We start from the raw sequence: 12,947 nt of genomic DNA on the forward strand, positions 1-12,947 counted from the left end.
GATTTTTCTTATGCCACATTGTATTGAAACTCCTTCATGAGTCACTTTACAATGACAAAAACGGTCAAAATCACCTTGGTTGTTTGAAATGCCCTTACTAGCAGATTTGTTTGATTTCCATTCCATTGATACATTGTACACTATTTTGTTTGTTGAGCACATCAAAGGACATTATGTCTTTGGGTCTATCATCTACTGTTCAATATTATATGGAGGATCATTAAAGATCTGAGTATGTAATGCCACGCCATAGTTGAATTCATCCACACTATTTATTTTGATTAACCATTATTTAAGAAGCTCTGCTAATTTCTCAATTACAGTGCAGCCAAATACTGCTGAGGCCATATTTAATATGAGTTTAACGATTGTTCCTCAAAATATGCATGGTTTAAGTTCGCATCAAGTTCACAGTGATAACAGAAACATGGTAAGAGATAATACAATATAGGGCCAAACTTCCAGGGGTTCTCAAAGATATTCTAGATACAGAGACTTTTCTTTTGGATTTAGGAAGCAATCTTTGTTTGTCATGTATAATTAAAATAAAGAACTAAATAAGTACAAAACTCTGAAGCTACTATATCTGACTTCCTTGAACTTTTACATATCATCACAATGTCATAGGCATTCTTGATTCAATTCTGTTGTCATTAGAATATCTACTCTGGAATTATCTCTGTCAGTTCTTCTGCCTGCATGTTTATCCCAGAAGACGCGAACTTCAGCAGCACACTCTTGCAGCCTTGCTACGTTCCTACATTGATACTCTGCATACTGCATACATCCCATAAGTAAATAAGCTGCTCCAGAGAAGTTGAATGCATACTTGCAAGCATGAGATATTAGAGAAGACTATTCTTCATTTGTGATGAAATAAGAAATCCAAATCATGTTTTGTTGGCATTGAATTTGTGGACAATAAACATCAAGAGATTAGCAGCAAGTTGTAAGCATAATATATATATATATATATATATATATATTAGAGATTGTGTTTCGTGATCTAATACTTGTCTATGAGTTGCACAGCAATCAGTGTTTCAACTGTGACAGGTAAGTAGCAGTTAGAATAGACTGTTAGCCATGGCATGCTGAAGTTAAGTAATGCACTAGTTCAGATGAACAGTCTTGTTCAAGTAACATATTTATGCAGTATGTTGAAAGAGAACATGATTCACATCAGAGACCATGGAGTATTATATAACTGAATGAAGAAAAATGATTTATACTGCCGAGATTAAGATCAAACATGGAATAATGAGGTTAATTCTTCTTGTTGTTGGTATTGCTATTAACCTAACTATTGTCTATTGTTGGGGCTCAATAGTTTGTACATGTCAACATCTCTTTAAGTTAAATAATTATAGCAGCAATAGATGACTTCTCAGCTTTAACTCCATCATGTCTTTTTCGCATTTACAGTGTAGAACAACATATCAGTATTAACCAATGCATCAGATCAACTTGAGAATTTATGCACCTCCTTTTGAGGGTAGGAAATTTCTTAAGCAAATCCAAGATGTACATCAATCACCTATAATTTGGGAATCCAAAGTGCGAAGCTTCAGATCTAGTTTGAGAGTTGTTCATCAGAGATTTGAGGTGCATCTCTAAAATCTCATATTTATTATATATATAAAAGTAAGATTTTTTTTTTAGAAAAAAAAAGAAAAAAGAAAAAAATTATATAAGCCAAAGACGACGACTCGGTCAACCTATGTTCGTGTCCGTCAGATCTAGGAAAGGGGCGCCAAGATGCGCGCAGCAAAACGAGCGAGCCCTGATCATTCTAAGCCGGCGCACGGTAGCGGGGGGGTTGGGTGGGGCCCGGCGTGCGGATAGGGTGCGCAGAGCGCACGTTGCCCTCTGCAGAGGCTCGCCTGTCACCTTCCGGTCAAAAAGGTTTAGTTGGAGACAGCTGCCACCGATTAGAATAATGTTTAGGGAGATGTTAATCACTTATAATTAGTGTTTAAAGAGCAAATTAATAAACACTACTTTTTTTTATCTCAATCTCTTTATTACAAGGGTTTAGGGTGGCTGCTCTTTAAGCCCACCTCCCCTGGAAATTACTTACATGCCCTTCCATGCCACCATTGGATATATGATGGTTTGCTACTAAGTATAAGATAAGATTAGTAAAAATCTTTGAACTATGTTAAATAAAAATGATACTACATGTCAACTCTATTATTATTATTATTATTATTATTATTATTATTATTATTATTATTAAATAGAGATTAAGGGGATACAAATATCTTTGATATTAGAAAGGAAGACTACATTTATAATACTAATCTTCTGTTAAATGACAATATATATATATATATATATAGTTAATATATGTAAGATTTGTCTATAGGCAGATGAGGACAGAGACGAACCGTAGCATGGAATATTTCTCGTTATCTAACTAACCAATCCGTTGGATAATACTGGGGGGAAGGGGAGGGGGAGGGGGAGGGGGTGGGAAAGGAATCTTTGACGCACGAAATCCGATGCGACAGATCCCAGCCTCGAGATTCGTGGGAGAGGGTGAGATTGCTGGGTGGGCCCCACTGCCCCGTGGCGCCGGTCGCACGCGAGCGAGCTCGTACGCCGCACACAACTGGCGAGGGCGAGGGCGAGTGTGGTGGGGATGTTTGGACGGTGGCTTTTCTTTTGGGTGTGCGTCAGCACGAGGGCTGTCCGTGGGCCCCAACCGGGTCGTGGGCCCACCTTTACAGTTGGAGAGCCTCGGTGTGACACCCTGGCAAGCTACGTGGAGTTTTTGGATTAGGACTAAGGGTCTTCTTTTTCTTAGGAAAATATATATATATATTCATCCCAGTACCGGGACACGTGGGAATCTACGAGGGGCGCGAACTCCGTGCCGGCGGGCTTCGTACGGTCTGGTTTGGTGCATCGTCCGACGCACGCTACCGTATTAATCACATACAAATGCAACTACCACATCACGATCCGTGTACAACTAGCTTTAATATTATTTATATTATTAATTACCTACGTTATTTAGTCGTTGGGATAAATATATATTTATATATATATATATTAGGAGGGGGGGGGGGGGGGGGAATAAAACCATGACTTTTCACGAGGTGAGTGATGATGCTATTTAAAACTTTTTCGTTAGAAAAAAAAAGAATATAAATATAATGATGTATTAGATAGAAATATGCGGTAAAAATAATTAAATTAAGATTATTAATATAATTTATTTGGTTTAATATAAACAATTATATTGTCTACTGTCCATCTCGGTGGCGTTTGGTTCGTGCATAAATAATACTAATTTATGAACTATGACTCATTTAAATACATTTTAAACCAAACACAAACTTATGTATATTTTGGTTTAACTTTGTATAAGATAAACCACGTCATAAGTTATACACAAAATCTTATCACAAATAATAGGTATGATAAAATCATATACGTTTTCTAAGTAATTATTTTAACACAATTAATATACTTATTCATATTTAATAACCAAACACGAAGTTTTGTATAAACTTATTCAAGATAATTATTATATTTTATAATTAAACAATAAAATATAAGTAAAGTTATAGATTACATAATTTATATTTAAAAGATATGCATAAACTTATTATTAAAAAACTTTATATACGAACCAAATAAGTACTAGCTTGTAGCGTTAATCGGGGGTTTTAGTAAAGGGATTAGAGTAAGATAAAATTATCATTTGTCAAAATGTGATAACTCACCCAATTATCTAACCTAAAAAATGAGATAAAAAAATAATATGCTAAACGAGTTATCTGAGCGAGATTAACACCAGTCTTAACAATATTTTTCTAGGATAAAGAAAGATTTATTCTAAAAAGACTGCGTATATTGAGCTCAACTCAATAATCTAAGGTGATATGGAAGATCCGGCTGCATTAATCATTGGGAAACAACTTCCTACCTTTTGCTGTGAGATAAAAACAAAGGCCCAGAAATCAACGAGCAGCCTAGCTTCTATAGAATAAAAACTATAACATATACTAAACTACTCTGTAGCTACTAAGTATCAACTAAATATTCCTCTCCAGAGGAGTATATATATAAACGTATTATAGAAAGTAATAATTTCTGACACGTTAAGACACAGCTAAAAAGGGAGCAGGAAACTAAGTAAACAAATAAGAAAAATAAAATAAACGAGTCCCAAAGATGGCTTAATAGAGGGAAGTGACTAATTAAGGGAGTGGGTGAAATCGAAGGATAAACTTTGTCCTTTAGCTACTGCTTGTGGTTGGGTGTATAATATTAATATATGCCCTAAAATAACAAACAGTGAGCCGTCCATTCCATCATGATAGGGAATCATACCTAACATCAGCATCTCTCGTGGGGCCCTTGCTTAATGTTGTTGTGTGCCGTCGGGGGGGGGGGGGGGGGGGGGAGGGGTAGCCTCACCTTGCCGGTGACCCTATCCTTAAGATTAGAGCCCTTTTAATTAAACAACGTGTAGGTGTTGGAGAGCACATAGATTTGAGGCTGCTCCGAATCCCAACCAAGATCTAATCATACTTAGCAAAGATTCGGATCAGCTAAACGCTTGTAATTTCTTGGAAGTTTAGGGGGTAAGTTAGTCAATGTGAACAATAATTTCAGCAAGGGCTATGGGAGTATATAGTCTCTCCTTTTTTCCCTGGCTTCTTTATCTTTCCTTCCTTCCCTCCCTTCCTCTCTCTCTCTCTCTTCTCTTCTCTTTCTCTTTCTCTTTCTCTCTCCTCAATAGTAGCCAAATCCACCCATAGCCAGCCGTTGAGAAGCTACCAGTTTCCTTGTTGGGTCTTGTCCCTTTTGCCCAATCGAGATCAGCTTTAGCAGTTCTTGTGTGGTTCTTTGAAGAGCGAAGTGCAAGCTTTGGAGAAGGAAAGATAGAGAGAGGGAGAGAGAGAGAGAGAGAGAGGTGTGAGGGAGAGATCTGAGAAAAAGGTTAAGGTTTGTGTTGATTAGAGGTGAGGAGAATGAGTCCACCAAGTATGGCAGGGCAGTTTGGAGACACCACTTACACAAAGGTGTTTGTTGGTGGGCTGGCTTGGGAGACCCAGAGAGAGACCATGAAGAAGTACTTTGAGCAGTTTGGTGAGATTTTGGAGGCTGTGGTGATCACTGATAAGAACACTGGAAGATCCAAAGGCTATGGCTTTGTGAGTTCCTCTTGCTAGCTAGCCAATTCCTCTACCTACCTTTCTTCTTATTTTATGCTTGGGCATCATCAAATGTTAATTTTGTCATTTGATAGAAAAAGAAACTAGAATTAAAAGGACTGTAATTCTAGCTAGGGTTAGGGTCATGATGTGTTATTTGATCATCAATTTCCATATGCTTGCATAAATTTTGTTGATCAATTCTTTTGCTTTCCTCCTATGGTATGTTAGGTAACCTTCCGCCAGCCGGAGGCCGCAATGAAAGCATGCGTTGATCCGGCGCCGGTGATCGACGGCCGGAGGGCTAATTGCAACCTTGCATCCCTAGGTGTTCAGAGATCTAGGCCTACCACGCCACAACATGGTACATATATAAGTAACTCAATTATTTATATCTTATTAATTAGTTCTAGGGCTAACTGCAACCTTGCTTGTTAATTTCTTTCGGCATATGGCGATTTCTAGCATCATTCTAATCATCGCATAATAAAACTTAGAATATATTATATTGGACAACCATCTAATTGTGAAACTTCATAAGCTACCTCTAGTAGCTATATTTTTTATTGCATGGCGTGAACCATAGTAGTGCAGAAGGCATGCATTGTTGCCTCTTAAAGGAATCTCCATGCTTTTGAGAAAAGTGAATGAGTATCGAAATTTAACTATGGTACTAATTGGATGTTAGTACGTTTTGATTGGAAGACATGATCATATATATACTACTTGTGTTCTACCAACTACCAAGCTAGCTAAGAGTATTATAATAAAGGGTTCTTCTCCTTGTTATCTACATACATGTTTGGCAAAGAGACAAGTTAAAGAGTTGTTGAGTGTTAATTAATATGTACTAGTTGCAGGAGGGAACTGGAGCTTTCGGGCGATGAAGAGCTTTAATGCAGGCCTTCAAGGTGGGATGGGCACAACTTTTCCTTCTCCTGCCACCTTTCCTCATTATGCCATTCAACAAGGCATCCCTTACAATGTTTGTGGGTAAGCTAGCTTTTCTTTCAAGTGCCATAATATTAGTACCTCCTCACATGCATTGCACATGATCATGGTGATGGTACACCTAGCTTGCATCTCTCTCTCTCTCTCTCTCTCTCTCTCTCTCTCTCTCTCTCTCTCTCTCTCTCTCTCTCTCTCTCTCTCTCTCTCTCTCTCATACATATACATACACAAAAAGTTGCTTGCATGAGCTGTAATATATATATATGTATGTATATGATATACATGTAGTATACATATGCATACACATGAAATTCCATGACTCTCTCTCTCTCTCTCTCTCTCCCACACTCACAAACGCATGCTGTGCTTATAAAGGTGCTTGCATGTGCTATAGCATATATAGTAATCAAATGTACATAAGTGTGAAGTTTCATGAATGGTCATCACTCCTCTTAAGCTTAAAACTTATTCATGATGCATTCATGTAGTAGTGCTTTCTAGCTTCTAATCTTCTTCTTCTTATTTTTTTTCTAAATTAATTGCAGGTACTCTCCCTATTCTCCAGACTACACTTACCCTGCGGTTTGTCCCACTTCTCTCTTTCTCCCTGTCAACTTATTGAAAGATGCAAACAAGCTGTTACTTTGCCTTGCTGCACTTTTCCTTTTGATGAACTCAATTGTTATCATTTTGTTAGCACCCAAATACATTCATAGATCACTTCTAAGATAATTCACATCAGAGGGTTCCATGTATTCTCTGACAAATTACTTGGACAAGGGACCATCTTCTAGCCTGACATTTTTTCTGGAAAGTAAAAATAAATTCAGTTCCTAAAGGTCATAGCGACCATCTCCATTACCTTGGACAGAAGCACATGGACTGGGGCCTGCTCTGTCTAACTACAACTTGTCACTAGATCTGTTTCTGGGCTCTGCTATACACCCATTAAGCTAGCTCACATGGGATATATAACTGGGCTCCTCCTCCCTATCCAAATCCAACCTTTTACATCCCTTCCTTGACCCAAATTAGACATTCATCATGATGACACTGTGTAGTGGTCTTGTACTTGAGCTTGGCCCAATTAGATTCACGAAGTCACTGTAATATATGTTTGATTTTTTGTTTTCCCGTTTCCTACTATTGAGCAGAACTATTACAATGTATATGGAGGAGCAGCTTCCCAGTATCCAATATATGGAGGGGCAACAGGGATGGTAACTGGGACTACTGCCTTCTACCCATATTTCCAATTGGGTCAAGGTGGACAAGGCTATGGCATGCAATACCCTCAGATGTTTCATTATTCCGCAGTGGCTTCTACAGCAGGCATGACAGGCTTCGCGCAACAGTATGGCAGCCCTTTGTCACTCCCAAGCCCGTCTGCACAGGCAGGTATTATTTACAGCATTACATGGCTCAATAGTTTCCTCTTTTTTTTTTTTCATTTCTTATATCTCCTTGGTTGAAGCATAAGAGTTGGAGATTAGTTGAAATCTCAATATTCTTACTATTTCATATCTCCTTTGTTTTAGAATAATTAATTTGGAAGGTTCCATCAATCATTGTTAGATTTCTCTCTGTTCATCTTCACTCTCTTCTTCAATGTCTGAATTTTCCTTATCTAGAGGAGTATACTGAAGCATATTTAACAATTTAAAGAAACTGAACATGAACTGAAGCATGCTAGTTAGATATTTGACAATGCTCCAGATTGTTTCATAAGAAGATTAAAGTTGCAGTAATTTATTAATGCTCATTTAAGTTTCACTATTGTTTCAGCTCTGATACTAATATCTGTACAGTTTCTTTTCCCTTAAAACAGGCATGAGCATGGCTCTCACAGCTCCAACACTGCCAACTCCAGCTGCTCATCCTTACAGACTCATCCCTGTTCACTTCACTGCGACGACGGCTCCTCAGCAATCTTTGGCTTAACCATGGCTTCATCACTTTGAGTTCTTCTCCTTTCCTCATCTTTCTTCCTTCTCTGTCAGTCCATGCATCCATTTCTAACACACAAGTAGACCTTATGGTCACTCCTCCAAGTTTAGTCAAAAAAAGAAGAAGGGCTAAAAGTGCAAAGTTGAGGATATGGAGGAGCTCTCCAGTTTCCACTTGTTCATGTGGTAAATTGGATGATTGCTTTAGCCCTAGGATGGGCTCAAAGCACCATTGCCCAAAGGTGTGGGCTGTTACTTCTAACTCCAGTCCAAGGGGGACTTCAGCTCTAGAGAAAAAGCTAATCAACTTAGACTTGAACCCAAAATCAAGTCTAACCCCAAGGAGGGGATGTGCTAACACCAAGCCAAATTTGGACTTTTCAGATTTTAACTTTGACTTCTTGGGTGAGTCTTCCTTTGCATCATCTGCATTAGTAGGATCTTTAATATCTTTAGGGCTAAGGCAAGCCCTCGTCATTGTTCCAGTCTTGGCCTTTGATAGGCTTAAGAAATAACTCTTAAATCATGTGAATTGTGACCCCACTACAACCTCACATAACCTACCTACTCTTACCTATTTTACCTAAAAGGTTTTGTGGTGTAAGCAAACACCTTCAAAGGCAAGATGCCTTTCACTAACCATCATTATTGTCAGTCTTTGTGTATATTCATGTGGTTAGGGCTCTAAGGAGAGTTCTAGCCTATATATATATATATATATATAAAGACAGGTTTAAAGGAGTGCTAATGTTTGTTTTTGGCATTTAGCCCTACCTCCTGTCCTTAACTTGTCATGAACTCCAAAGATGGCTTTGGAGTTCCAACTACCCCCCACTGAGTAACATCAAGTGGAATCAGGGAGATATTTTTTTTGTTCTCTTGAGTCCCATCTCTTCTAACTCTCCTCCAAACAGTGCCATGGTTAGGTCCAAGATCTCTCTCCCTCTCTCCCTCTCTCCCTCTCTCTAATGCTGTTAACATTCAGAGAGACTTTGATGCATTTTTGTGTACTGTTTACAAGACATGGTTTGTAATAAGTAGGCTGCTACTTTGTGACAACCAGATAAATACTCTATTCTGACTAGCTAATGTTGCTGTAATCTGAAGTTGATCCTTTTGCTGTGCTTATTATTGTTCAGAACTGCTCTTACATATTACTTTTGCATGATGGACTAATCTGTAATCTTAATCGATCTTGCACCTTTAGTGGAACATTAATGGTAATAAGGTAAAAGGCTTCCTTTCACTACAAATTTATGATAATAAAGTAGGACTTCATAATGTGGGTCAGAACTGCAGGGAATTCTGGGGGTTATGATTTCTTATGATGTTTAGGTAATGCAATGATTGATCTAGTTATCCTTAAGTAGAACTTTGGATGCTTAAATAAATTACTGAATCTTGACCCACTCACAAACTATAATGGCAACTCAAGTAGAGCTAATATAAACTACTGTGGATAAAAATGTACATAGGATTCAAATCTTCTTCCAAATTGAATGCAACTATGTGGAGAAAGGATAATTCATGTGGAATAGCCTTTCACTCTCTCTGAGATAAGAATCACATGGCATGCTTCTTACTTCTCATGAGGCATTATGCTGCATTGAATGATTGATCATTTGCCCCAATACAAATCAATTCATGCAAATTTTAACAACCTACTAGCTTCTGGTAAGTTTGCCAACCATTCTTAATTTGTTAAGTTACTCTCAATCTTTTTCGATCTTTTACATCCAGTCGATTACCCCGCATGAGCATTCATTAGTCATTGCCATATCTACAAGAAACACAAATGATTCTGAAGCCCCTCTATTTTTTGAGTTTTTTCTTCAATAATTGATGTACCTAGATGAGATGCTAGTAATGGGAGGGCATCTCTTTTTGAAGTCTAAGAAAAGCTAAAAATGGGATTAAATTGGGAAGAATTAACATCAATGGAACATGTGATGTGGTAGTTTAATTCAGGCTAGGAATTTTTGGAATAAAATGATGACAAGCTTAGGAAATGCCATCCCATGATCCATTGACCTTTGCACCACATAGGTGCCAGCCAAACCTACTGTTGATGAGGTTTACTTCTTTCTTTCTTTCTTTGATAATTGACTCTTTGCTGTCTACTTAAAATAAATAAGAGACATACATTTAGCAATTAAATATTCAAATTTTCTTAATGACTGCAATAAAATCAATATCTTGGATCTACTCAAATACTAATTTTCTTGCAACATTGTATTTGTTAAACATGGTACTTTTAAAATATATGCTAATATCCTGAATGCATGGGCTATTAAGCTGTTAATGCAAATCATCTTTGGTGTGTAATGATTGATTAGTATTTCAATTCAGTGCATCTCACAAGCAGAGCATGATACAAGGTCACACCAAGTTCCTTCCAAATTGAAATGGTTGTGACAGGGAAAGGGGTTAATTAAAATGCCTGGCAGTATTTTGGTAGTGCACCAAATATTGATGAATAACTCCCACACATCTATCTCACTTCACTTTCTAATGCTAAAAAATCTTTGCTATTTTTTTTTTTTTACTAGCATTCACATAGTTTCTGTAGTGAACCATAATCTTTCAACATCAATCTCTTTCATATCCCTCATCCAAGTCCATAACATTCTTGTTATAAATAACTTCTTAGAGATGGTTTACCTCAAAGGCTCCTATATAACTTCATACATATACTTTGATCCTTAACATATGCTTTCGATGTGCGGATTCATGAAGGCGGTAAGCGAACGACCACTGCAATCGGAGAAGAAACTCCGCAGGAAGCCATTACTAGGAAAAGCAATTGTTCCATTATGCGTCGCGAGCTTCTTCCTTGGTCTAGTCTTTAGCAGTCGAAACGATTTGCTACCGTCGGCAAATTTAAGAAAAACTACTTCCATCTCACACAAGCGTGTAAGTTTCTATCAGAATTTGGGAAAAGAAATGCACCAATTTTAAGTTGTATATATCTAAATAAAGTTTACACAACTAATTAATTATGCAGAGACTAGATGTAACGAATGAAGTCACAAAGACACTTGAAGCAATTCAGTGAGTGGAATCTCATTACTCATCTTATGCTCCAGGATTGTTTGAATTATGCAAATGCGTCCTCCTCCTCCTCTAACATGTATATAATTTGTTTCTTCTAGGTCCTTGGATAAGTCAGTCTCTTCTCTAGAGTTAGAACTAGCAGTAGCTAGAGCAAGCAGAAGTGGCCCAGGTTCATTAATGTCCATGGCGTCTATGAAAAGATTGCAGAAGGCGTTCGTCGTGATCGGCATCAACACCGCCTTTAGCAGCAAGAAGAGGCGTCATTCGCTTCGCGAGACTTGGGTACCTCGAGGTTAATCTCATAAGATTTAGGATCAATTTATGTCCTTGTTCATGATATATATATATATATATATAGATAGTATGTATACTAAGTCATGCAATTTGTGTGCATGGTTTCGTTCTTGTAGGAGATAAGCTCAGGAGACTAGAAGAGGAGAAAGGCATCGTAATCCGCTTCGTTATCGGCCACAGCGCGACGCCGGGAGGGGCTTTAGACCGTGCCATCGACGCAGAGGACGGTGAGACGAAGGACTTCTTGAGGCTTGATCACGTCGAGGGATACCACGAGCTGTCGTCGAAGACTAGAATGTACTTCTCGACGGCGGTGGCCACGTGGGACGCTGATTTCTACGTCAAGGTCGACGACGACGTGCACGTCAATCTTGGTAAGCTCCCACCCTCATCACCGATCAATCTAAGTTCAAATATGGTAGTAAGTAGAATGAAAATTTCTTATGCAGGTATGCTTGCAAGTAAACTTGCTTACTATAGGACGAGGCCAAGAGTATACATAGGTTGCATGAAATCTGGACTAGTTCTTTCCCGGAAGTAAGTTGATGGGCTCTAATTACTTATTCGTAAGCACTCGTAATTAATATTACTTACTGGATTCAATTAATTATCCTCCAGAGGACTAAAATATCATGAACCAGAGTTCTGGAAATTTGGAGAAGAGGGGAATAAATACTTCAGACACGCCACCGGCCAAATTTACGCAATATCCAAGGATCTTGCTGCATATATCTCCATTAATGCGTAACCTCAAATTAAGTTTATTTTTGCATATACATACATATATATAAAGTTATTTAAGTTTGGGTAAATTAATTAATTTGCAGGCCAATATTGCATAGATATGCGAATGAGGATGTTTCGTTGGGTGCATGGTTGATTGGCTTAGAAGTCGAGTATGTGGACGACAAGAGCATGTGCTGTGGAACTCCTCCAGGTTATATTAGATTTCTATCTATTTTTAGTTATTATCTGCTCCATATTTGACGAGAAAAGAGATCTATTTTTATACGAATATTCTTTTAATTATTTTTATACTTCAAAATAAACTAACTTTAGAAAATGGTTTAATGATAGATTGCGAGTTAAAGACAAAAGCAGGGAATGTTTGCGTGGCATCTTTTGATTGGTCCTGCAGTGGGGTATGCAAATCGGTGGAGCGGATGAAGGACGTGCATAACACGTGCGGGGAAGGAGAAGGAGCAGTTTGGAACGCTGCTCTTTAATTATTATTATTATTATTATTATTGCACTGCTCTTGTATTGGAGATAATTTATATGTAAACTTTGAGATGTAAAACACGAGAAGGAATACCGTATAGATAAATAAAAGGAGATTTTACTATTCTCATTCGGATTAGAAATTGGTAAACTTACTATTGGTTTTGAACCCAATTATATATATATCATGCTGAGATCTAAAAGATCGAGTTGGATATATATACCATGAAATCAATCCCAAGAGATTTGAGAATTATCTATCACAAGGTACAAATTGAAATCTTTCAGATATTCATAAACTTAGTTTTCA

At 37.8% G+C, this 12,947-nt stretch overlaps 1 protein-coding gene and 1 pseudogene across 4 annotated transcripts; both read left to right on the forward strand.

Annotated features, from left to right (window-relative positions):
* Positions 1-4,676: 4,676 nt before the first annotated feature.
* On the forward strand, positions 4,677-9,196 carry LOC140773702 (uncharacterized). Of its 4 annotated transcripts, none has more exons than XM_073116398.1 (6): positions 4,677-5,171; positions 5,403-5,535; positions 6,026-6,164; positions 6,668-6,704; positions 7,277-7,516; positions 7,951-9,196. In XM_073116398.1, exons 1-6 carry the CDS (start codon positions 4,989-4,991, stop codon positions 7,954-7,956), a joined length of 738 nt encoding a protein of 245 aa, XP_072972499.1. In that variant the 5' UTR covers positions 4,677-4,988; the 3' UTR covers positions 7,957-9,196. The 4 variants fall into 4 exon arrangements, with proteins under 4 accessions (XP_072972499.1, XP_072972498.1, XP_072972496.1 ...); XM_073116397.1 differs by having other exon boundaries at positions 4,678-5,171; positions 7,277-7,520; positions 7,931-9,196; XM_073116395.1 differs by having other exon boundaries at positions 4,678-5,171; positions 7,277-7,520.
* A 1,602-nt stretch (positions 9,197-10,798) lies between these two features.
* On the forward strand, positions 10,799-12,767 carry LOC140774535 (probable beta-1,3-galactosyltransferase 8; annotated as a pseudogene).
* Positions 12,768-12,947: the final 180 nt, after the last annotated feature.

The sequence above is a fragment of the Typha angustifolia genome, chromosome 13 (assembly GCF_048772165.1).
Source record: "Typha angustifolia cultivar Huaian chromosome 13, ASM4877216v1, whole genome shotgun sequence".
In the NCBI taxonomy this organism is placed as follows: Eukaryota; Viridiplantae; Streptophyta; class Magnoliopsida; order Poales; family Typhaceae; genus Typha; species Typha angustifolia.